Raw genomic sequence first — 25,295 nt, forward strand, 5'->3', positions numbered from 1 at the left:
CTGCGGCTGGCTGCTGGCTAAGCCCAATACAACCCTGGAAAGTATTTAAATTGTAAGCTGCACGCAAAGCCTGGGAAGCCAGGTGTGTGCACTGCCCTCACCTTCTCAGTCCATGTGAAGGAATGAAAGGAAATGAACACACTGATGCCTCCAATTCCAGGGAAGGGACGGGAATTCTTCCCACTGCCCTCCCCACACACTGCAGACACATCCTGGGTTCTGGGTCCATCCTGCTGCAGAATCCTGAGGGCATCCATCTATCTGAGGACCACCAGATTTTCCGACTTTGGCAACCTTGTGGCTGACTAAAAGCTTAAGTAACAGCTACAACTTCTTAAGTGCTTAGCGCTATACTAAGCACTATAATTCTTTACAGTAACATAGGTAGGTAATACTATTATCTCTAATTTAGAGATGAAAACAATGAAGGCCCAGAGGAACTGACACCAGTAAAATTACTTGTTGATGTCACAGGTAATAAGTGACAGACATATCTTATTTAATCCTTATAAATATCTTGTGAGATGATTATTAAGATCTCTATACAAAACAGAAATTAACGTCAAGAGACTTGTTACCACATAGCCAGTAAGTGATAGAGTCAAGATTTGAACCTGAGTCTATCTGACTTCAAAACACCTACAGCAAATACAATAGCTCCACCTAACATGGGGATCAGGCTCTAAATTCAGTTGACAGGCGAGAATGATATGTATGGTCAAACTGAACTCTTGTGATGTCCTTAACTCAGAGTATTTCTATATGGTTTTTATGTAAACAAAACCGAATACCAACATAGTAGTATTCATAGTGGAAGCCAGGTATCAGTACTTTTAAAGATTCCAAAGTGATTCCAATGTGTGCTAAAGTTTAAGACCACTGGTTGGTATGTGTTAAAAACTAGATGTGCAACATGCACTTTTATAATTTAGTTATATAAAAGAAAAAACAGGGCTTCCCTGGTGGCGCAGTGGTTAAGAATCCGCCTGCCAATGCAGGGGACATGGGTTCGAGCCCTGGTCCGGGAAGATCCCACATGCCACGGAGCAACTAAGCCCGTGTGCCACAGCTACTGAGCCTGCGCTCTAGAGCCCACAAGCCACAACTACTGAGCCCGCGAGCCACCGTTACTGAAGCCCGCACGCCTAGAGCCCGTGCTCTGCAACAAGAGAAGCCAGCGCAATGAGAAGCCCGCGCACCGCAACGAAGAGTGGCCCCTGCTCGCAGCAACTAGAGAAAGCCCCTGTGCAACAACAAAGACCCAATGTAGCCAAAAATAAATAATTTTTAAAAACCCCCCAAAAAACAACAACTAATTACTAAAAAGAAAAAAAAAAAAGAAAGAAATAACAGTTGAATTTCCCTAAGATTGTTATTTTGGCTTTTCTAACATAACCCCATCTAACACACGCGCTTGACACCCACCAGTCCTTGACTCCTGGCAGCGTCTGGAACTTGGGCACTCCTTTCTTCCTCCCTCAACCCTTGGTTTCTTCATACCACAATCTTTAGCTTTCTTCATTCCCTCTTAATACCATATGTTGGCTTCTCCTCTCAGCACCCCTGAATTTTGATGCTCTTTAGGGCTCCAGTCCTGGGCCCTCTTCTTTTGCCCACTTCATGCATTCTCCCTAAGTGATCCCCTATCTCCCACAAGTTCAGTTATCACTGTATGCCAACAATGTAGAAGTCAAATTCCAAAATCCGTACTGCTGTCCGAATTACAGCAAACATAGCAGCTGGACGCGTGGTGGTCACGTCAGCTTCACGTACCCCAGGCCGAGCTCATCGGGCTCCAGACCGTCTCCTCCCGTTGTTCCCACGTCAGTGAAGGGTACAATCTACTGAGTCACCTCAGCCATAAAGATGGCTTGGCTCCTTGTTTACGCTCTATACAAGGCCAATCCCATCCTCCACTCACACTGACCCTGACAACCCTGCTGTCAAACGGTGGTTCACTTTCCCTGACCTACTGCCTGCAGTCTCCTGGCTAGCCGCCCAGCATTCAGTTCAGTCCATCTTCCACATCCCTGCCTGAGTAATTTTTTTTTTTTTTTTCGGTTGCACCACATGGCTTGGGGGATCTTAGTTCTGTGACCGGGGATTAAACCCGGGCCATGGCAATGAAAGGGCTGAGTCCTAACCACTGGCCTGCCAGGGAAATCCCATCTGAGTAATTTTTAAAAAAATAAACTATGATTCTGCTCTTCTCCTACTTAAACTCCTCTAGAACTTCTTTTAGTCCAGAGGATAAAGACTAAACTTTTTTTCTCTTACACAGCTGCCCACATCTCACTCCTTGGATCGCATCCTGGTCGCCGGTCACCCTTTATTGCACACCTGTTCTCTCTCATTTTTGAACTCCGTGTTACCTCCTACAGCTGGAATACTCCTTGCATACATTTTACTTGGCTGTTTCCAGTTCATCCTTCAGCTTAACATCTCAACTTAAATCACTGTGACTAGCTTAGGTTTCTCTTCTCTGCATTCCCAGCAACATACATTTCTCGTTCTGTATTATCATGAAGAAATTTCCATACACTGAGGTTATGGGCAAGTCATTCTGGCTAATACAGGATTTAATTTGAACTTTATGTTAACTAGAACAGCCTCTTTTGTGGCCTATTAAACATATACTGTGTATCTGCTTTAACCATTAAAGAAAAGAATGCATTTAAAAATCAAAATGGATTAACTGTGGTTCAGGCATCCACAGTGGAGCCGGGTGGCCATTGTGGATGTGGTTTCAGACATGCTCCTACATCACTGAGAACGTGAAGTGTATCAGACTCAAGGACACCACCAGCTGTTCTCAAAAACAATATCTGCTCACAGCTGCCAGCTGCAACCTGATGGTCTCAAGGTCTCTGCTTTTAACTGTGCAACCATAGTTGCAACAAGCTTAGGGTGTCACACTCAGAACAATCCCAGTTCTGTGCCGTCTTCGGTGAATTATTTTTGGTATCCTTTGCCCAACCTCAAAAATGTTCCATTTTGGAAGGTAAATGAAAAGGCCACGTAAACTAAGTATTAATCTTTACAACCTGCTTAAGCTCATTTTATAAATTCTAAGAAATACTGGTCAAAGAAAGAATGAAAGCTTTATATTTCAATATATAAATACCTGGATTTTTATGGTGCTATCTTTAATTTTCTGAAACTTCCGTGTCTGTATAAATCCTTCCATTCTAGCCTGAATAACGATAACACTGCTTCTTATTTGTAAATAAACTTCTCTTTGATGTTTTGCAGACAAAAAGGCTCTGTGGTGATTTTGTAAAACGACTGCTGCTTCTCCATACAATAAAAACTGTTTTCTGGTTTGCCTTTTCCTGAAATACCGCTGTAAAGTGATAGCTGCCCTTTTCTGCTGAATGAATCTTCTTCGATACACAGCCATCTGAAGGAAGGACTGAATTCGCACAGCAGCACGCTTGTGCTTTTCCAATCTTCTTGTGACCATTTTACGAAAAGCTTTTTGAATTGTTACTGCAGCCTTTCTTTCAGAATGATACTCTGCTTCCTGTAAGGGACCAACCAGAGAAGCTTTACACCGCCTTTGAACCGTAAGTGCTGGGCTTTGGCCAGCTTCATACTGAGTTTCAGTTCTGTGACAGCAGAATGCAGTTTGGGCAGCAGGGACTGCCATTTCTTCTTCGGGCATGTTTTTAAATTTCTGTCTAAGTTTCATGCCGCTAAGCGCGGCCTGAATAGGTCTTACAGATTTGTGAATGGCTAAAAATTTTTTTCTTTCCATTTTTACTCTGGCGTATGACCTGTAATAATTCTGTATAACAACAATTGCCATTCTCTTTGCCTGATAATCCACTCTGGCCCTGTACATTCGGTAGAATGACTGAATTCGGGTGGCAGCCAGGTGCATGAGTTGGATACCCCTTCGTGCCTTAAAGCCTCTGTAGTAAGACTGTATACAAATGACTGCCTGGGTTTGCACTGCAACTAGTGTTCTGTACCTTCTTTGAACAAAATCTACCTTTGCTCTAAAGTGGAGATGGTGCCTCCTTGTTTTAAAGGCTCTAAAATGCTTCTGAAGAGTAATGGCAGCCTGATGCTGCTTTTCCTGAATCTCTCTCCTTATAATCATATCCTGAAAGTCTGCTTGGACACAGGGTGCTGCTTTCTTGAGTGCATTGTGTTGAAGAGCTTTCTTTTTATTGGCTCTATATCTTTCTTGTATTACTTTTGTAGCCCACTGAAGCTTTTGGTAGAAAAAATACTGCCTGTACATTCTGTATGTGCTTTGTATTATGACAGCAGCTCTGTGCTTTTCCCTTAAAAGCTGTCTTGCTTTCATCCCCTTATAGGCAGCCTGAATGACCACTGCAGAATGCCTTTGTTGGACATAATGCTCTCTTTGCAATTTTGCAGCTCTGTATGCTCGGTAATGTTGCTGAATGAGAATCGAGGCGTGTTTCCAGGTCTGAAAGGTAAGGTGTGTTCTGTGCATTCTGAAAGTTGCCTGGATGAGGGCTGCGGCCCTGTGCATCTCCTGTAACTTCTTCTTTGCCACCAGCCTTCGGTAAGATGGTTGGATTGTAATGACTGCCTTCTGTAACTCCAAGAATTGGTGCAAGTGATGTTTGGCACAAATGGTGGCTCGATATTTCCTCTGAACAAAAATAGCTGCTTTCTTGAGGGAAAGGAACCTTTTCCTCATCACTAAAGATCTAAACCTGCTCTGAATCAGGGTTGCAGAGGCATGCATCCTTTTCAATTGTCTTCTGGTTTGCATACCCCTGAATGCAGCCTGGAGGACCACAGCAGAGTGTCTTTGCTGGAGGTAGAGCTGCCTCTGCAGCAGTTTGGCCCTGCTTGCCCGGTATTGCTGCTGGATGACCCGCGAGGCGTGCCTCCAGGCCTGGTATCTCACACGTGCACGGTGCCTTCTGAAAGCCGCCTGGAGAACGGTAGCAGCCCGGTGCATCTCTTGCACCTTCTTCCTCACCACCCACCCTCTGTACCAGGACTGGATTTTGAGGGCTGCCTTTTGTAACCGTAGTAACTGTTGTAAGCGATGCTTTGCGCAAACATTTGCACGATATTTTCTCTGAATCCACACAGCGGTATTCCTGAGAGACAGGAATCTCCTTCTCATCATCAGAGTCCTAAATCTCCTCTGAATCATAGCCGCGGCTGAGTGCATGACTTTTAAGTGTCTTCTAGCTTCCATCCCCCTAAAAGCAGCCTGAATGCAGATTACGGAATGTCTCAGTTTGTTATACCTTTGTAATTGTATGTTCCTTTCCCTCACTGCCCGGTACTTTTGCTGCACCATTCTTGTCACCTTCTTCAACTTATTAAAATAAGCTTGTTGTCTGTGTCTTCTGTAGTGGGACTGGATGAGTGTTGCTGCGGTCTGCATCCTTCTCAGGGTCTGTCTAACTCGTCCTCCTCTGAAACTGGCCTGGAGAATGGTAACAGCTTTCAAAGTTGTCAGGTACTTTGCACGTTGAGTTCTACCCTGATGATATGCTCTGTACCTTACCTGAATTATGACGGCTGCTGTTCTCATTTGATGATATCGCCTCCTTGATTGCTGCATTTTAAACACGGCTTTAATAAGAGTGGCTGCTGCGTGCAGGTGCTGAGTCTGTCTTCTTACTGTAACACCTCTATAAACAGCTTGGATTTTCACAGCCGCCTTCTTTAACGTAAGATATTCCTTACGCTGACGGTCTGCAATTTTAATATCTCGATACCACCTCTGAATTATAACAGCTGACGCTCTGTAGGTGGCATACTTCTTTTTGGTTTGGTAAGCTCTGTAACTAGATTGTATAGTGGCTGCCGCCTTGTGGTGCTCCTTTATTTTTTTCCTCACTCTCATACCTCGGTAAGCTGACTGTAGGATTACTACTGCTGCTTTGGTTTTCAAATACAAATGATGCTGTTTTCTCCCAGTACTGTAAGCCCGATAGTACATTTGAATCAGACAAGCCGCTTTTTTCATGATTTTCCACTTCTTTCGCTGCACGTACATTCGGTAGCACGACTGTATGAGGACAGCACATTTGTGTTGCTTCTGAACCTGTCTTCTCGCTGCTCTGCCCCTCCACGTGGACTGGAGCATCACTGCTGCAAGGCGGAGCACAGTGTACTCCATCCGTTCCCTCCTCCCTGCAGCCCGCGCTCTCAGATGTTGCTGGATGACGGATGCTGCCGTTTTTACCAACCCGAACTCTTTCTGGGCCTTGGCCATTCTGAAAGCAGACTGAATCTTCACTGCAGCTTGATGTTCCCTTCTGATCTGCTTCCGAACTTTCCAGCCACGGTAAGCGGACTGTAGAGAAATCACAGCTGCCCTTGTCTTTAAAAATTGTGTCCTTATGTCAGAAGCAGTCTTGTGTGTCCTGTACCATCTCTGAATCTTGAGAGTAGACTGAAGCACAGATCGATATTTCATCCTCTTACTGTAGCCTCTAAAAGCAGTTTGAATTTTAAGAGCAGCTGTAGATTGTTGTTTGATTAGCTGGCGTACCTTATAACCTCTGTAAGTGGCCTGCAAGCAGATAACTGCTCTTTTGACTTGCAAGAAGTTCTTCCTCTGATTGACCTGCGCTTTGTATGCACGATAGTAACTCTGAATGACAACAGTTGCTTTATAGATTTTCAGGTAGTACAGGCGCATCTTTCTCATCCTGAAATGAGACTGTAGTGAAACAGCAGCTTTTCTCTGCAACCTCACTTGCTTTCGAACCAGGTACCCTCTGACAAAAGCTTGCAGTTTGATGCAAGATGCCCGCATGTGTTCTTCTCTCTTTAGTGCAGCTGCTCTTAAATGTAAATATTGTTTACGAGTTTGCTTCATCTTGACGATGGATTGTAACTTCACTGCAGCATTTTTTAGCCTCAGAAATTTTTTTCTGGAAACATAAGCCCTGTAATATGATTGAATCCTTATAACAGATGTGAGGATGTGAATAAACTTTTTCCTGGCCTGCATCCCTCTAAATGCAGACTGCAGAACAATGACAGCAGATCGTGTCTTCTGGTAAGAAGCTAGAACTTTCTTGGCTGAAATGTAAGCTCGAAAATGAATCTGAATTACAAGGGCAGCTTTCTTCATCTTCTTATATTTCTGTAGTTGTTGATGCTTCCTTATGTGTGCCTGCAATCTGATAATATTTTTCTTAAGGTTTAGAAATCGAAGTCTGTCCTGTCTCATTCTCCAGTATGACTGAAAGACACAAGCAGCGGTGATCTGTTTGCGTAAATTACGAGCTTTCATTCCCCTGAAAGCGGCCTGTAGTCGGATGGCTGCAGCCCGTTTCTGCAAATAGCTGGTGCGCTCAACCTTTCCTTTCAGATATGCTTTGTAGTACTTCTGGAGAGAGAGGATAGACTCTTTTTTCCTTTTATATAACTTTTGGGCTTGAAAGCACCGAAATCTTGTCTGAATGATGACAACACAAGATCTAATATGAATGTATTTCCGTAATTCTCTCTGCATCCTGTACCAGGATTGTATGACCATGGCAGCTTTCTCTTCTTTAACCTGTTTCCTGACACACCGTTCTCTAAAAGCTCTTTGCAGTGTTATTGCAGCTTCTGTTTGTAGCTGCATTTTACGTTGCCTCCATCTTCTGAACGCAGACTGGATTATAAGGGCTGATGATCTTAGCATTTCATATCTCTGTTGATCCTGCTTTCTTCTTAAACAAGCACGCCAATGCCTCTGAATTGTAACTGCAGCCCAAAGGTATCGTTTGTAAGAAGCAACAGCAATGATCATTCTTATCCTAGATTGCAGGATGATTGAATAATATTTCAGCTTCAGAAACTGTTTTCTAGTGGAATATCTTCTCCAATATCTCTGAAAAAGGTAAGAAAGGACACAAAGTAAAATAGACACATCTTTCTATACTTAACACCCTTGAAAGTATTAACGTTTCTAACATTTTGCTTAAAAACAAAGACATTAATTTTAAAAGCAATATATTTTTAAAGAAGATACTTATCTCTTTTGTTTATAGTTTAGTTTCTGTGTTGATACAACTGTAGCCAATCCAAACTAATGATATTTATATGGCATTTGTATTCAGGAGACATAAGAAATATAAACAAGTTTATGCTGTATTAGAATAATATATTAGAAGATTTAAAATGAAACTATAGTAATATTCTGCTATCTATTGATTCTAAGTAATTTCCTATGAATGTATCTCTGGATCTTATATTTTCCCCTTTTATCAAGGTTGCTAAGCTATCTTATAATGATTGAAAACTGTTTATAGGAGGGACCCTGTGTTACAGGCCTGGTAACATCAACACAGGATTTTGAGAAATATCACTGAGTCACAGCACTCTCTGAGTCAGTATTTTCATTAAGAATAAAATTTAGGAATTATAGATACATGGTTAAAAAGTAGGATTCTGGAAAGACTTGAGAAGTAATAAAGCTTTTTCCTCTTGCTTCCTTCCCAACCACCCCACATTCCCTAACTCCTTAGTTATCCCAGCAACATGCGAGCTACAAAGTCTCAAGCGGATCCTGGCTACTGGTTATCAAGCTCTGGACGTTCTTCTCGCAATAAGACCATTCCTTTGTCCAAAACACTCCAAATATTGCTGAGATGTGGCAGGGACTAATGGAAGGATTAAAAGTCTCAGAAAAAACCCATCAAAGATACAACTAAGAACCAAATGGGAATATTAGAACTGAAAACACAATAACCAAGACAACAGCAACAAAAAACCTCACTGGCATGGCTCAGTAGCAGAATGGAGATGACAGAAGAATCAATGAACTTGGAGATCAATACAAATTCTCTAGGCTGAACAAGAAAGAAAAAAAATGACTGGGGAAAAAAAGAGAAAGAAATGTCTCAACAAACTAAGAGTAGAGGGGTATAATAAGAACATTTACACAAACCTACAGCTATCATCAGATTTAACGGTGAGAAACTAAATGCTTTCCCTCTTAGACCAGGAATAATACAAGGATGTATCCTCTCACCAAGCCTATTTAGCATCTACTAGAGGTCCTGCCTAATGCAATAAGAAAAGGACATAAAAGCTATGCAGACAGAGAAGAAATAAACCTTTTTTTTGTTCATAGATGACATGATCATTTATGTAGAAAATTCAAAGAAATGACAAAAAAACCTCCTGGAATAAGCAATTATAGCAAATTTGTAGAATATGGAAACATTAACATTATTAGCAAAAAAAAAGAGAAATACTTAAGAATATATCTAACAAAATATGCACAAGATCTGTCAGAGCTACAAAACTGTGCTGAAAGATAACACAGAATATCTAAATAAATAGAGATATATCATATTCATAGATAGGAAGGCTGGATTTTGTTAAGATGCCAGTTCTTCCCACCTGGATCTATCAATTCAATGTCGTCTCAATCAAAATCTCATCCAGTTACTTTGTGAACACTGGCAGACTGCTTCTAAAGTACATAAGGTGACGCAAAATACCCAGAATAGCAAATACAATAGTGAGGAAAAACAAAGTTGGAGGACTAACATCATACAACTTCAAAAGTTATTATAAAGCCACAGTAACTGAGACAGTGTGATACTGGCAAAATAATAGAAAAATAGATCAATGGAACAGAATAAGGAGCCCAGAAATAGACCCATGCAACATAGTCAACTGATGTTTGATAAACAAACAACACAACTGAATGGATAAAAGATAGTTTTGTCAGGCTTCCCTGGTGGTGCAGTGGTTGAGATTCTGCCTGCCAGTGCAGGGGACACGGGTTCGTGCCCCGGTCCGGGAGGATCCCACATGCCGCGGAGCGGCTGGGCCCGTGAGCCATGGCCGCTGAGCCTGCACGTCCGGAGCCTGTGCTCCGCAATGGGAGAGGCCACAGCAGTGAGAGGCCCACGTACTGTAAAAAAAAAAAAAAAAAAAAAGATAGTTTTGTCAACAAGTGGTACTGGAAGAAGTAGACATCCATATGAAAGAAAAGTGAGTCAAGCACTAACTCTTAACCTTTCACAAAAATTAACTCAAATAGATCATAGATCTGAATGTAAAATGCAAAACTATAGAACTTCTGAGAGATAACAATAGAATATCTAAGTAACTTTGGGTTTGGCAATGGCTTTTTAGATATAATGTCAAAAGTATAATCCATGAAAGAAAAAAAATTGATGTCAGAGTTTATTAAAATCAAAAAAAAAAGTCTGCCCTGTGAAAGACTGTTAACAGAACAAAAAGATAAGCCATAAACTAGGAGGAAATATTTATAAAATATAAATCTGATAAAGGGTTTGTATCCAGTTATACAGAGAACCCTTAAAACTCAACAATAAAGAATTCAAAAATGGGCAATAAGAATTTTAAAATGGGGAAAATATCTGAATGCTTCACCAAAGAAGATATACAGATTGTAAATGGCATATGAAAAGATGCTTAACATCAAATGCACTAGAGAATTGCAAATTGAAACAGCAATGTGATGCCTATACACATCTATTTTTAATGGTAAAGTCTAAAACAGTGACAACACCAAATGTTGGCCAGGAAGTGGAGCAACAGGAACTCTCACTCATTGCTGGTGGGAATGCAAAATGGTACAGCCACTTTGGAAGACAGTTTGGCAGTTTCTCACAAACCTAAATATAGTTTTGTCATATGATCAAGCAATCCCATTCCTAGGTACCTACCCAAAGAAGTTGAAAACCAAGTCCACAGAAAAACCTGCACACAGGTGTTTATAGCACCTTTATTCATAATGGCCCCAAATTAGAAGCAACCAATACGTCCTTCAATAGGTAGGATAAAAACGACTGTGGTACATCAATATGATAGAATGTTATTCAGCAATAAAAAGAAGCAAACTATCAAGGCAGGAAAAGACATAAAAGAAACTTAAATGCATATTGTGAAGTGAGAGAACCTATCTGAAAAGGCTACATATTGATGAGTTCAAATTATAGGACATCCTGGAAAAAGCAAAAGTATAGAGACAGTAAAAAGATCAATGGCTGCCCAGGATTTTGCAGAGGGATAAGAGATGAATACGTAAAGCAGAAAGGATTTTTAGGGCAGGATTTTTGTCAAAGCACAACTATACCACATAAAGAGTGAAACCTATGGAAACTAAGGACTTTAGTTAATTAAAATGTTCATAAATTGCAAAAAGTGTACTATAAAAAAAGAAAGCAAAGCTACAGAAATGAAAAGTATCTGCATTAACAGGATATTATCCTCATGTACTCTTTAAAATATTTATTATGATTGAAAGCAAAACTTATAACATTACCTGATGTGATTTTATTTGTATGTAGGTTTAATAAATAAGACCGCTAAAACATAAAAGTGGGAGGAGCAAAGGGACCTAGATAGTGGTAAGTTTTCTACATTCCATTTAAAGGGATAAAATATTGATTCTAAGTAGATTAAAAGTTTTGTATACTGAAATGCCTATAGCAACCAAAAAAAGGCAAAAAACCAACCAACCAACCAAACAAACAAACCCCAAATAACCAAACCCCTGTACAAGGGGATAAAATAATAACTAAAAAGAAAAATGATAAACTAAAATGTAACACTAAAATGTATTCAAATAATTGAAAAGACAGGAAAGGGGAAAGAGAAGAATGAAAGAAAGTGAACATTCAGAAAACGAAACAATAAAATGATAGACCCAAATCCAAGCATATTGATAAATATCTGAAATATAAATCGTATAAATCATCAATTAAAAGATAGAGATTTTCAAAACATAAAAACTATATGTCAAGACTTTAAGCCATATATAATGATGTAAGCAAATAATAAGTAAAAGAAAGGAAAAAAATATACCCTGCGAATGATAATCAAGTGAAAGCTAGAGTGGTTATAGTAAGAGCATGCAAGGTTGACTTCAGAGCAAAGAAAATTTTGAAGGATAAAAAAGGAACATTACACAATGATAAAAAATGATTTAAAAAAATTCAACTCACCAATGATAAAAAATGATGATAAAAAACAAAACTCAACTCACCAAGAGGACATAAAAATTCCAAATGTGTATGCACCTAACAAAACATCTTCAAAATACAGGTGGATAAAACCAAAGGGAGAAAGATATATCCACAATTATAGTTAGAGACTTAAATACTGCTCTCTTGGTGTAAGACTAAATAAACAGAACACCAGTCAGGATATAAAAGAACTGTTAAATATCGTCACCCAAGTAGATCTAATTGACATTTATAGAACACTCCACCCAACAACAGAATACACATTCTTTTCAAGTACACAGAACATTCACCAAGATCAAAGGCCAGCAAACTCTGTCTGTAAAAGGCCTATTAAGAGAAAATAGTTGCAAATCACTGACAAACAACTTGTACCCAGAATATAGAAAAAGTCTCAAAACTCAATAAGATAAGCTCTCAATTATAAAAATGGGCAAAAGATTTCAAGAGACACTTCATAAAGAAGATAATCTAAAGGCAATTAAGGATTTGAAGACATATACATAGCCATTAGGAAAATAGAAACTAAAACCAAGACACCACTACACATCCATCAGAACGACTGAAAAACATGGAAATCCGTGTTGCTAAGGATATGGAGCAATTAGCATCCTTACACTTTGGGGGTGGGCAGCAAAGTGGGTTAAGCCACTCTAGATACAGTTTGGTGATATCTTATGGAGCTAAACATACACTTACCAAATGACCCAGCAATCTCATTCCCAGCTGTTTACCCTAATGGAATGAAATCACCTAAAACTGGAAACAATGCAAATACCTCTCAACAGATTAATGTATAATCAAATTGTGGTACATCCATACAATGGAATACTATTCAGCAATGAAGGAGAATAAACCACTGATACATGCAACAACTTGGATGAGACTCAAAGGCACCCTGCAGAGAGGGAAAAAAAACAGTCTCAAAACTTACCTACCGCATGGCTCCCTTATGCGACATTCTCAAAAAGGCAAAACTATGGGAATAGAGAGCAGAGCTTGGGTGCCTGGGGCTGGGTGAGGAGGGAGAAAGGACCGCAAAGAAATAGAATGCAACAGTTCTTCTGGGAGATGGAACTGTTCTGTATCCTGATTGAGGTGATGATTTCACAACTGCGTTTAAACACATGTGTATGTGTGTTTAAATCTGTGGAACCACACACCAAAAAAAGAAAAGCACATTTTACTGAGGGTTAATTTAAAAATTTTAATTTTAATCAACGTAAAGTTAAAATTTATTAAATTTAAATTTAAAAAAATTTATAATATACCTAGGAACAAATGAAGATATTTAAGACCTCTTGCATCAGATCATAAAACCATTTTAGGAGACTTTTAAAGAAGGCCTAAATAAATAGGAAATAAATACCACGTTTAGTAGCTAAAGATATCAATTCTAACTAAACTGACCTATTCAATTAAATCTCAATCAAATTCCAATATTTTTTAAACTTCAGATTCAAAACGTGTGAACATGCAGAGGACTTTAGAATAGCCAAAAACTTCTTAAAGAAAACAAAGAAAGTTTTATCTACCAGACATCCAGATTTCTTGTAAAACTAGAGTACATGGCTCACTGGTAGACAAAAAGAACAATGAAATAGAAAAAACTCTAGAAACAGAACCACACATATAAGAATATTTTATGTATGCTAAAGATAGCACAGCAGGGCTTCCCTGGTGGGGCAGTGGTTAAGAATCCGCCTGCCAATGCAGGGGACACAGGTTCGAGTCCTGGTCCGGGAAGATCCCACATGCCGCGGAGCAACTAAGCCTGTGAGCCACAACTACTGAGCCCACGCGCCTAGAGCCTGTGCTCCACAACAAGAGAAGCCAACGCAATGAGAAGCCTGCGCACCACAACAAAGAGTAGCCCCCGATCACTGCAACAAGAGAAAGCTCGCACGCAGCAACGAAGACCCAACACAGCCAAAAATAAAAAAAAAATAAAAAATAATTAAAGATAGCACAGCAATGAGGCAAGTGTGGTCATTTCAGTAAATTGTAACTGAAACAATGGCTATCCATATATACAAAAAGAAAAATGGTCCCTAACACAAATCATATGCAAAAATTAATTTCAAGAGAGATCTAAATGTGAAAGACAACACATTAAAGGATTCAGAATATAATACAGGAGAATATCTTCAAGGCCTTAGGTTGAAAAAACACTCCTTAAATGGTTCAAAAAAAAAAAAAAACAAAACCCACTAACCATAAAAGAAAATTAAGATCTTTCACTGAAGACATAAAACTATAAACCACGGTCTGGGAGAAGACATTTAAAACCCACATATCCAACAAAGGTCTGATAACCAGAATGGATAAAGATCTCTTACAAATCCACAAGAAAGCAAACAATCAAAATAAGAAACGGAAAAAAAGATCCTTGAAGAAACACTTCATGAAAGAAGACTTTCAATATGAAAATGTGTTCAATGTCATTCATTATCAAGGGAATGCAAATTAAATCTATTCTAAGATACCACCACACAACGACCAGAATGGTGACCAGGATGGCTAAAATTAAAGAGATAACTTCCAAGTATTATAAACAGCTGGTGGTGCTATAACCACCTTAGAAAAGTCCTTGGCAGTATGTACTAAAACTGAAATATATATACTCTAAGACAAACAGTTGTACTCGTAGGTATATGCCAAACAGAGGGAATATATTTCACACCAAAAGGCACGTTCATAAAAGCTTTAGTCATAACAACTCAAAACCAGAAAGCCAGATGTCCATCAACAACAGAACAGACAAATAAATTGCAGGATATTATAAAATAAAAGTTAAATCACAGTTACACTCAACAACACTGATAAATCTCCACAAATTTCATGTTCAATAAAAGAATTCGCACTGTCTGAACCCCTCTATGTAAAATTCAAAAAACAGGCAAGACAATATTAGAGCATTTAAGAAAGATGTATAGGAAAAAGGCATGATTAGCATACATTAGAATAATGGTTACCTTCGGCTGGGCTGGGGGATTAACTGATTGAGAAATGCCTTCTGAGAGGCTAGCAATATTCTATTTCTTGACCTAGGGTGTGGTTACGTAAGTATTCACTTAGTGAAAAACCATTAGGCTCTACATTTGTGTTTTGTGCAATTTTTTATGTGTAATATTCCACATTAAAAAAAAGGTTCAGAGAAAGAGAATTTATTAAATCAGAATCTCTCACTTTCAGTAGTAGTAGCCAGAAACAAATCTCCAAGTTTATAAAATAGATAAAATTCAATGGCATTTACATAGGGTAAATTTAAATAGTACACCTCTCTGATGTTATTAAAATAGAATGTAATATCAAAGACTAACATTTGGATGTAAGGAATATGTCCATTAAGTAAAGTAGATAAGTTAATTTTTTTTTTTTTTACTCAGTAGAAAAATTACATAGGCATTCTATAAACTGATGATAAGTAGTATTTCCAGCACTTGCCAACTAAGTGGGTTGGAGAGGAAGATGTACACTGTTATCCCCAAAGAAAAATTTCCAGGACTCATAGTAAAGATGCAAAAGAGAGTGTGGCTGGGTTTATGGATATACAAGGTAGAAGGATACAGTGTGCCAGCATGACCCACAGTGGAAGATTGCAAACTTCTAATGTAAAGCAAAGAAGACAGCACGGGGTACAGAATTAGACTGTTCCCTCCTTCAGAGCAAAGGAGGTGTTTCGATTTGTTTGACCTTTATGCTGAACACAGCCAAGAGTTTTACATGTAGCAGGGAGGTATCAAATATTTGTTAAGCTTAAGTACTACATAAAATATAGAAGCCTAAAATATAATAATTTAAAACTTTATCATATTTTACTTTCTTAAAAATGTCATTAAACCCTTTTAAATTCAAAAATTCAGAATACTATACCTGAATAACAGATGCTGATTTATTTTGAACTTTTTCTAGTTTTTCCTTTTTTAACATTAATAATTTTCTCTTCGCTAAGAGTCTTCGCCAATATTTCTGAATGACCAATGCTGCGTTGACCTCCTTTTTGAATTGTCGTTTAGTTAGAAAATTGATTACAGCTGACTGAATAATTCTTGCAGCTTTGTCTCTCTTCTAGAAAAAAAAAAAAAAGCACTTACTCACTTAAGACCCTAAACCATTATTTGTAAGAAAATCACCTGTTAAATATTAATCAAATCGATCCTGGAAATAAAATGTCCCCCAGACTTATTGTAAAATATGCTCATCACTTCTGGGCATGTTGAAATAGCTGATATATTGTTGAACATATTGAATAGACGTGCAGATATATTTATATGATAAAACAAAGATTCCTAGGAAATATCATCCTAAAATAATGATCACAGACATGTTTGATTTATCACAGATCATCGGTAGTCAATATAAAGTCAATTTAAATGTGGTATGTGTCTCATTATGGTGCAGTGAATTCATGTTTGATTTGAGAAAGGGATGGATTGTAGGAGAAAAAAAGAGACTCTAAAACAAATGCTTTACAGTATAAGGTGGTACTGTTCTGCTACAATTTGAAGAAAGGAATTCACAAAAAATGAAAGGCAAAATACCCTCCTTTATCCCCAGAATACATGGTGGCTTTAAGCCATACAGGCTGAAGAGAACAGAGTACTGGGTTGTGATAACTGATGCCAGCATTGCCCTGCAGCATCGGTGGCCAGAGAGGAGCTGGCTGCCCCGGGAGCGCTAGAGGCCAGTGCCCTGCACATCTCTACTTCTTACTTCTAATCATGAATTAGTATGAATAATAAAAGATTAAATACCAGGTGTCAGGCACCATTCTAAACACTGCAGGAATGATTCACCCAACCTCACAACAACCATTAAGAACAGATGAACAGGCACTACTCTCATGGCCATGAGGAAACTGGGGCTGAGCGCTCAGGTAGATAGTCAGTCCACCAGGAGGATGGCCAGGATTGGACATAGGTAGTCTGGCTTCAGAGTTCGTGCTCTTAATCATTTTGCTATACTCTTCAAGGCTAGATCTATCACTTCAGTTCACCTGAATTAGAAACTGGAATATAAATTATTCATCTAGTGAAAAGGAACAACTTAGAGATCGTCTGATAACCCTTTGAATTGCTGTCTGGGACCATGCACTACACAAGAGTGGGCTCTACACAGAGATTAGCAGTTTCCTAGGGAAGGGATCAAACTGCTATTCTGACAGAGGAAAAAGGGAACTAATGGACTGAAACATATACTAAGGAATGGCGGGGGCCATATATTGGATCACACCCTTGAGTGAGGAAAGACTAGAAAGTTCTAAAATTAGGCTGAGGAATTATGTCCAACAAGTGGATTAAGCCATCTAACGTCATTGTCAGTGCCCTGTGAAGCCTGTGGCCTTTAAGGCTACAAAGATCCAAGTTAAAAGCACACCCCCCTTCACCAACACCCACAATTTCAAAACATATCACAAAGCTACAATAATCAAACAGTGTGGAACCAGCATAAAGACAGATATATAGAACAATGTAATAGAATAGACTGCCCAGAAATAAACCCCCATGTAACTGGGTAATTGATCTTTAACAAGGGTGCCGAGACCACTCAATGGGAAAGGGACAGTCTCTTCAATGAATGGTGTTGTGAAAACTGGTGTTTGGATACCAACATATCAGAGAGTGAAGCTGGACCCTTATCTCACACACTATGCATTTATTAACACAAACTGGATGAAAGTCCTAAACATTCAACCCAAAGGTATAAAACTCTTAGTAGAAAACATAGGGTAAAATTTCATAACATTGGATTTAGCAATGATTTATAAGATATGACACCAAAAGCACAGGCACAAAAGCAAAAATTAGACAAAATGGGATTACATCAAACAAAAAATTTTGTTCATCAAAGGGCACAATCAACAGAGTGAAAAGGAAACCTACATACTGAAAAAAAATTTTGCAAATCATATATCTAATAAGGAACTTGTATCTAGAGTATATAAGGAATTGTTACAACTCAACAATAAAAAATCAAATAACCCAATTAAAATATGGGCAAACGAAGATATTTCACCAAAGATGACATACAAATGGGCAACAAGCATATGAAAAGATGCTCAACAACACTAATCATCAGAGAAATGCATATCAAAATCACAATGAGATATCTCTAAACTACTACAAACAAACAACCAGAAAACAACAACTGCTGGCAGGGATCATGGAGTAGCTGGAATCTTTGTTCACTATTGGTGGGATTGTAAAATGCAACCCACAGTGACTACTATTGGAAAACAGTATAGTGGTTCTTCAAAAAAATTCAAAAATAGAATTACCATATGATCCAGCAATACCACTTGTAGGTAGATCTCCAAAAGAACTGAAAACGGGGTCGAAAAGAGGGATTTGTACACTCCTGTTCATAGCAGCATTATTCACAATAGCCCAGAGGTGGAAGTAACCCAAATGCCCATTGAATGGATAAACAAAATGTGGTATATACACACAATGGAGTACTATGCAGCCTTTAAAATGAAGGAAATTCTGCTGCAGGCTACAACATGGGTGAACCTTGAGGGCATATGTTAAGTGAAAGAAGCCAGTCACACAGGGATGAATATACTGTATGATTCCACTTATATTAGGTGTCTAAAGTAGTCAAAATAGGAAGTAGAAAGGTAGTTACCAGGGATAAGTGGGGGAGGAAATGGGGAATGGTTAATGAGTACAAAGTTGCAGTTCTCCAAATTGAAAAACTTCTGGAGATCTGTTTCACAACAATGAAAATATACTTAACACTACAAATGGTAGTGATCTGTAAACTTTAAAACTAGGAATAACCTAAAACACAGTTAAGATGGTATATTTTATGATATGTGTTCTTTACCACAGTTTAAAAGAAAAATATTTCAGGGGAATAAAAAGCACCCAACTATTAGCTTAATAAAGAATACAATGCAGTTCAAAAGTAGCTTTTGAGTCAAAAGCTCTAAGGACCAGGGGCATTTTTGGATGCAATAAGTTGATGTAAAATGAAACTGAATTCAGCTTGTAGATCATCTCAATCTCAAGCAAACTAATGTGGAACAATTGTATGTGACATTAGAAAAGCTACAGAAGGAAAGTAGATAAGTTCAAAGAGCCAAATATATTACAAAAACTAGCAACTATTTGAAAACTTACATAAACCAATGGCAAAAGTTCCCATACCCGCAGTCACTGACCACATGTCATCATTTTTAATTCTACCGTGTGGCTGAGCCAACGTGTTACCAGTTTATTTTTATTTTGCTTTGTATATGTAAAGAATTTACTTTGCTTTGGAACTGGTGCCTATTCACTCAGGAAGAACTAAGAGGTAGAATGTGTCGGGGACCCTTGGATAACCCTGCTTCATTCGTCAGGGAATTTGGGCTGTTTAGCCAACGCTTCTCCATCACAACAAGAGCTTGAACCATTCTATTCTCAATAAATAGTTTATCTAAATTATAATAATGACTAAAGGAAAATATAGAACCTGGAAAATAGCTACCTCAAGGTAATGTTTATGTGCTTACTACCTTGTGATATTCCTACAGGAATATGAAGGGAACCTGCTGCTTAATGTTCCCAATAGCAAATGAAGAGGTATACTTGGATCTCAGTGTAATTGTATAAGAAAAGGAGTATTGTCACCTGGAGAAAGGAGAGAAGCAGTGGTTTTCAAAAAAAAAAAAAGGGAAATTTCCAATACTTGGACAAAGGAAATAAATCAAGAAAAGGAATCTTGTGAGGAAAAAGCTAAGAAATTTCTGCAATTGATATGTGTGATTAATACAAGACTACCTTGAGCAGAAAACTAAGATTTCATTACCAAAAAAAAAAAAAAAAAAACTAATTGATACCTGTTTCTTAAAATCTTAACTGTCTCATTTATTGCCATATAAAAAGAATTAATGAACTAATTTGAGGACTGGCCAGGAGGGTGCCCTCCCTGAAAACTTTGCTAAAACAATTCTCCGATAAGCCTCCAGAAGTGCAAGTTATCCTCCAAGGATATGTGGGCAAGGAGGCGGACCCTGGGAAGATAAGGGGTGAAAGAAGGCACAGAGAATACGTGGCAACAGAGAACACCCCTTGCGAGTGTAAGCCACTGCCTACTTCCCAAAAGTTACTACCAAGACTTAGTGGGGCCAGAGCAGATTATTTCAATTAGTGTTATTTCCAGGTCTGATATGGTGTGAGAGAAAACATGGTATGTTTATGATTCACCAAAATTTAGCTACTTTACAGCTACTAAGAACTTTATTGTAAGTGCATTGTAATTCAAAACCGAGGCGCAATCCTGGGTGAAATGTATTTCTGAAACAGATCTGATAAAATTTCTTAAGCATGGCTGCTTCTTTGATTTCTCCAAATAAATACAGCATCATTAGTGGAAAGAGTACTGAGATAAAAGGATTAAAATAGTTTTTTCAATTTGATCAAGGAGACCATTTCTCAGATTGTTAAAAATGATATTTTTCTCAGAACTCAAGAAAACTCTTATTTTATGTTAATGCAAAATTCATACTACTGGGGTTGCAAAGGAAAACAGTAAATAACATCCTTCTCCCTGTGCTCAGGTCCTAAACATTTTGAGAAATAAAACGATGGAAACCAAAATGCTGCTTTTAAACTAACAAAGGATAACCTAGAAGACAGTTCCATGGCAGACAAAATGAGCTGGCTAATTGAACTGCAGAATCAGGCAGGCGACACCCAGGCCCGAATGGCACTGGTTGGGGTCAAGCCTTCCAGAGCACAGCATGAAAAATTAAAGGAAAACTCCTGTTTCCCGGAGGCAAGTCAGAGTCCAGGAGGAAGGAGGGAAGAGCTGAGTCAGACCTCCCCAGTTAACTTTTCACCAATTTACAACGTGGTTAAGGTACTCCATGTCCCTTGGGGCAGAGGCTGGAAGAAATATTGAATGAAGGAAACATGAGGAGTTAGGGGAAAATGTTCATCCCCAACTCGAAACACACACAATTATGAAAATTACCTCAGTAATTTCCTACCTCGGTAAAACGTAAGAACAGTATCAAGAATCAATCAGCTGACATCTTATGAACTACAGTTTAGGTTATAGTGTTTTTTCATTTTTGAGGAGTACCTGATGGCGTTTTAGATCCTTTTTTAGCTTATATTTTCTCCAAGTTGTTTGTATAAGTCGAGCGGCTCTCGTTTCTTTACGAAGATCCAAAAGCCTCGCACAAAGAAATGACAAATAGGTAATAACCACCTAAGAGATAACATAAAAGATGAAAACAGAAGTTTCCATGAGACAGAGAATATAAAACTTCCTGTCGTCTGAGACTCTGATTATTAAGAGGTATTATTGGTTAAGAAACTTTTACTTACCTTCTCGTCGGGAATTGTATTTGACATATCTGAGTGATGGATCATAGCAGGTATTCCACCGAGGTCTCTAGCTGCAGACCTGACCAACTGAAAATTCTTCTTTTCATTTTCTAGGAGTTCTTTGTATAGTTCCGAAGTATTTTCTGCAATGCAAGTAAAAGAGAGAGATCAGATTAGACTGCTCTTGCCAGAAATCAGACAGGCCAATGAAAAAACTGGAAAAGTTAATCAACCAAAAGGGACTAACCCTGATCAAATGCTTTAAGAGACAAATCCAGGGAACTTTCATCAGATTCAGATGATGAGTTTAACACCACAGAACCAGTTTGCGTACACTCTACGGTTTGGGTGGTACGCTGACATATGGCAGCAAAAGGCACATAGCAAGGATGGTAGTGGTGGATCAGGTAACATAACACCCGGCCATCTGAGAAAGACACTGTAAAATTCTCCACCTGATTGGAAATATCAGAAAAAGAATGAACTGTATTTAGATAGGAATATAGATTCTAATGGTTTTGTAGTCCGTATTTCCTTTGAATAGCTGACTATCACGTTAATTTCTAGTAGCGCCTAGTATAATACCACATGCACGGCCAAATCCTCACCTATAAAATATCAGTCATATTGTTGTTCTGGGTTGGACAGTGTTCATCAAAAATTCATGTCCTTCCCAGAATCTCCGGATGTGACCTTATTTGGATACAGGGTCACTGCAGGTTTAACTAGTTAAGGTGAGATCACACTGGAGTAAGACGAGTTCTTAATCAGACGTGACTGGTGTCTTTATAAGAAAAGGAGAGACGCAGAGACAGACACACAGGGAAAATGCCGTGTGAAGATGGGCAGTGATGGGAGTGATGTGTCTACACAGCAAGGAAGGCCAAGGGTTGCCAGCAGGACTGGAAGTTAAGAGAAAGGCATGGGACACATTCTCCCCTAGAGCCTCAGCACTAGGGTCTTCAGGGCTCTCTAGTGCTTAATTAAAACATAGACGATTACCCATATATTTGATGGTTTTTCTGTTTTATATTCCTTACCAGATATTTTATTCATGTGTGTCAGGACCATTTATTTTCATGTATTTATACTTAAACGTACATTTCATACAGAAATACAGGATCGATCTAACAAATGATTATAAAAGACACAGCTTAGACTCATCTCCTCCTCTCTAACGTCCCTCTGTGGTTTATTTGCATTCCCTCTTGTAATGAGGGTGTGATCCTTTGGCCCACAGTTCAATGCAAGCATCTCCTATTAAGACTCCCAACTAGGACATTTTTTTTTCTTGGTGATACATAAAATAATCGTGCATTATACAATTGGTGACAGATTAGAAGACACTAGGTATGTGACAGTACCCTTACTCATTAGAGGAAAAGTTTGCTTATACATATCAACTAAATTATTTAAGAAATTAAAGAAAATATTTCACATGCTAAGTTTGACTTTAACCAAAATTTACTTAAAGAAACTGGGCTAAAACAAAGAACTTACTTTTTTATTATAGAAGTCACAGACAGCATTTACCCAATCCATCAGTAGCTTTACGCTTTCACTATATTGTTCAAAGTGACCACTATGCCTTTTGTCTTTTTTCTTACTGATAACAGCATCAGAATGGCATGACAGTGCAGACATTGTTCTCTTCATACTCTGTGTGTGCTTTAAAAAGTCAATTTCTTCCTTTAACTGATCTAAATTAAGGGAAATATCCACCTGAAATACGAAAAGAGGATACATATCTTTATATTTTTCATATATTATTTTTGACCCACAGAAGCTAAAGTCTTCTATTATCATGATTTTTTTTTTTAAGGCAAATACAATCTACGTGGAAGTGATGGAATGTGTAAGTGGTTAAGTGCATGGGATCTGCGGCCACGCAAGCCTGGGTTCTAATCTCTCTGCTTCTGTTCAATGCTGAACCCTAACTCCAGTCTCCTCCTTTCCCTATGAAGTAATGACAATTAGCTACCTTATAGGGGCATTGAGAAGATTAGACTGGAATATACTTAAAGCAGTTACCACAGTTCCTGGGACAGAAGAAAGTCTAGTTAGTAATAACTACTACTGTTAGTCTTTATTTGATGAAAAATGCTTTTATAAATCAATATTGAAAATTGATAAAAAGTACAAAATGTACCAAATGTACAATACCTGAAAAGCCAATACTATCTTCCAAAGCAAAGCCAGAGTTTTTTCTTTGTGCCTATCCACAATATCCTTAGAGAGGATTGTATTTCCTGCAAATGGAAAGATAGTCCGTTAGCACAATATGTGTACACATCAATTTTTAGTGAGAAGAAAAGTTTTATAGTTACTCAATTTTTACCATGCTCATCATTCAACTGAATTCCTCGTGATTTAAGAACTTCAACAACAATGTCAACATTGTGCATCTTTTGAAGACGACTTATTGCAGGAATCCTGAGTTTCTTTGAGAGATTCCAGTTTCGTGTGAGAAGTTCCATGGTTCGCCTAACAATAGAGGAATTTTCAGATGAAATTGTTAGATAAAAACATACATGAAAAATGAACTTCATTTAAATAAAGTAATCACCCACATCAATCTTCCCGATTTAAAGGGTTTTAGGTTAGAAAGACCCCAAAATACTATCTCAAAACTCTGGTTGCTCCACAGTTAGCAAATAGAGTTATTTCTCATTTAAGTCGGGGGGTTAAGGTCTGTGAACAGAATGTAAGAATGAAAAATAAGATGCACACACACAAATGCACACAGGAACAGAACAACAAGGTTCTATAGGGAAAGGAAAGGAAAATGGACATTTATTGAGGGGCTACTGTATTCTACACATCAAGTAAGTGCTTTCTTTTATTTTAGTCCCCATGGCAAATCCCGCAATCAGGCATTATTATCCCATTTTTGGCAGATGAAGAAACCAAAGCCCAGAAAAGTAAAGTAAATTGCCTGTGATCATACAGCTAGTAATGACAGGACTAGCTGTATCAGAGCTAACACCCAGTTTTACAGTTTCCAAAGCCATGCTCTTATACCTATACCAGATAAGATAAAAATGCTTGAGTGCCTACCTTAAGAAGTCATTTATACCACAGTTTAAATCAAACTCTTAGTATCATGTAGTGTTTTACACTAGACAAAGATCCCTGTTTCCACAGAAAAATCAAGCCCCAACTGATTACCATATATAGTTAAAATTTCGCAGAATTGTTTACAGAACCGTATTTCTAAAGGTTAGGAAGCAATGTACGATCATTGTAGGCCAACCACTCAGTCAATGTCTGAAGCGTTTCTGCAACACTAGACTGACTGCCACCTACAGCATCAGTGGATTAACCGTTCCCAAGTATCCTCAAATGACCTTGAAGACCTATGGCCATTTTGCTGACACTGAAGAAAACAGAAACTTGGTATGCAAGATCGAGTCTCTTAACTAGCAAGAGTTCCTGACCAATGACAAAGCATCAACACCCAACACTGGGAAATCCTCAGTAACTCCTATAAAAGCACAAAAATGTCCTTCATTGTCAAAAATAGCACTGAACATAAAGCCAATCACTGCTCCTCCTGGACAGTGGAAAAAGTCTAAAATCATGAATTCCTACTGGCCAGAAAACAGATGTGGTGGCTTGGATTTATGAAATGAAAAATTAAATATAAAAATAATATGGAAAACATTATCAGCAAACGCTCTGGCCTATATGGAAATTACTCAAGTGAGAGGAAGCTACAATAAAGTTCAAAAGACTGTTACCTTGCCATGAGAATATATGATCAGAAAAGAAAAGAAAGTTCATGGAGACTTAATTTAGAAGGCAACAAGGGACATGCATGCTGTTTTTGAAGAACTGGGGATTCACAGAGATATAGGGATCCCTTCCTCACAAATGTCAAACGTAATATAAATTAGAGAGTTTCCTAGAAACAAGACGGATGTCTTCAATCCACCTGTCCTAAAGAAGCCAACCAAGGCACAGTGTAAAGGCCACTCCTTCCAGAGCAGGCCCTGGTAACTGTTGTCACACCAAAGCCAAT

At 38.4% G+C, this 25,295-nt stretch overlaps 1 protein-coding gene across 1 annotated transcript in view; it reads right to left on the reverse strand.

Annotated features, from left to right (window-relative positions):
- Positions 1 to 25,295, reverse strand: part of ASPM (assembly factor for spindle microtubules) — a 67,200-nt gene that overhangs the window by 13,327 nt on the left and 28,578 nt on the right. Inside the window, 8 exon segments of the mRNA XM_059998785.1 lie at positions 3,125 to 7,834; positions 15,828 to 16,022; positions 21,027 to 21,155; positions 21,275 to 21,417; positions 21,522 to 21,729; positions 22,775 to 22,996; positions 23,438 to 23,523; positions 23,613 to 23,758. Of these exon segments, the coding sequence (XP_059854768.1) occupies positions 3,125 to 7,834; positions 15,828 to 16,022; positions 21,027 to 21,155; positions 21,275 to 21,417; positions 21,522 to 21,729; positions 22,775 to 22,996; positions 23,438 to 23,523; positions 23,613 to 23,758 (5,839 nt within the window).

Source organism: Delphinus delphis, chromosome 1 (assembly GCF_949987515.2).
Source record: "Delphinus delphis chromosome 1, mDelDel1.2, whole genome shotgun sequence".
NCBI lineage: Eukaryota > Metazoa > Chordata > Mammalia > Artiodactyla > Delphinidae > Delphinus > Delphinus delphis.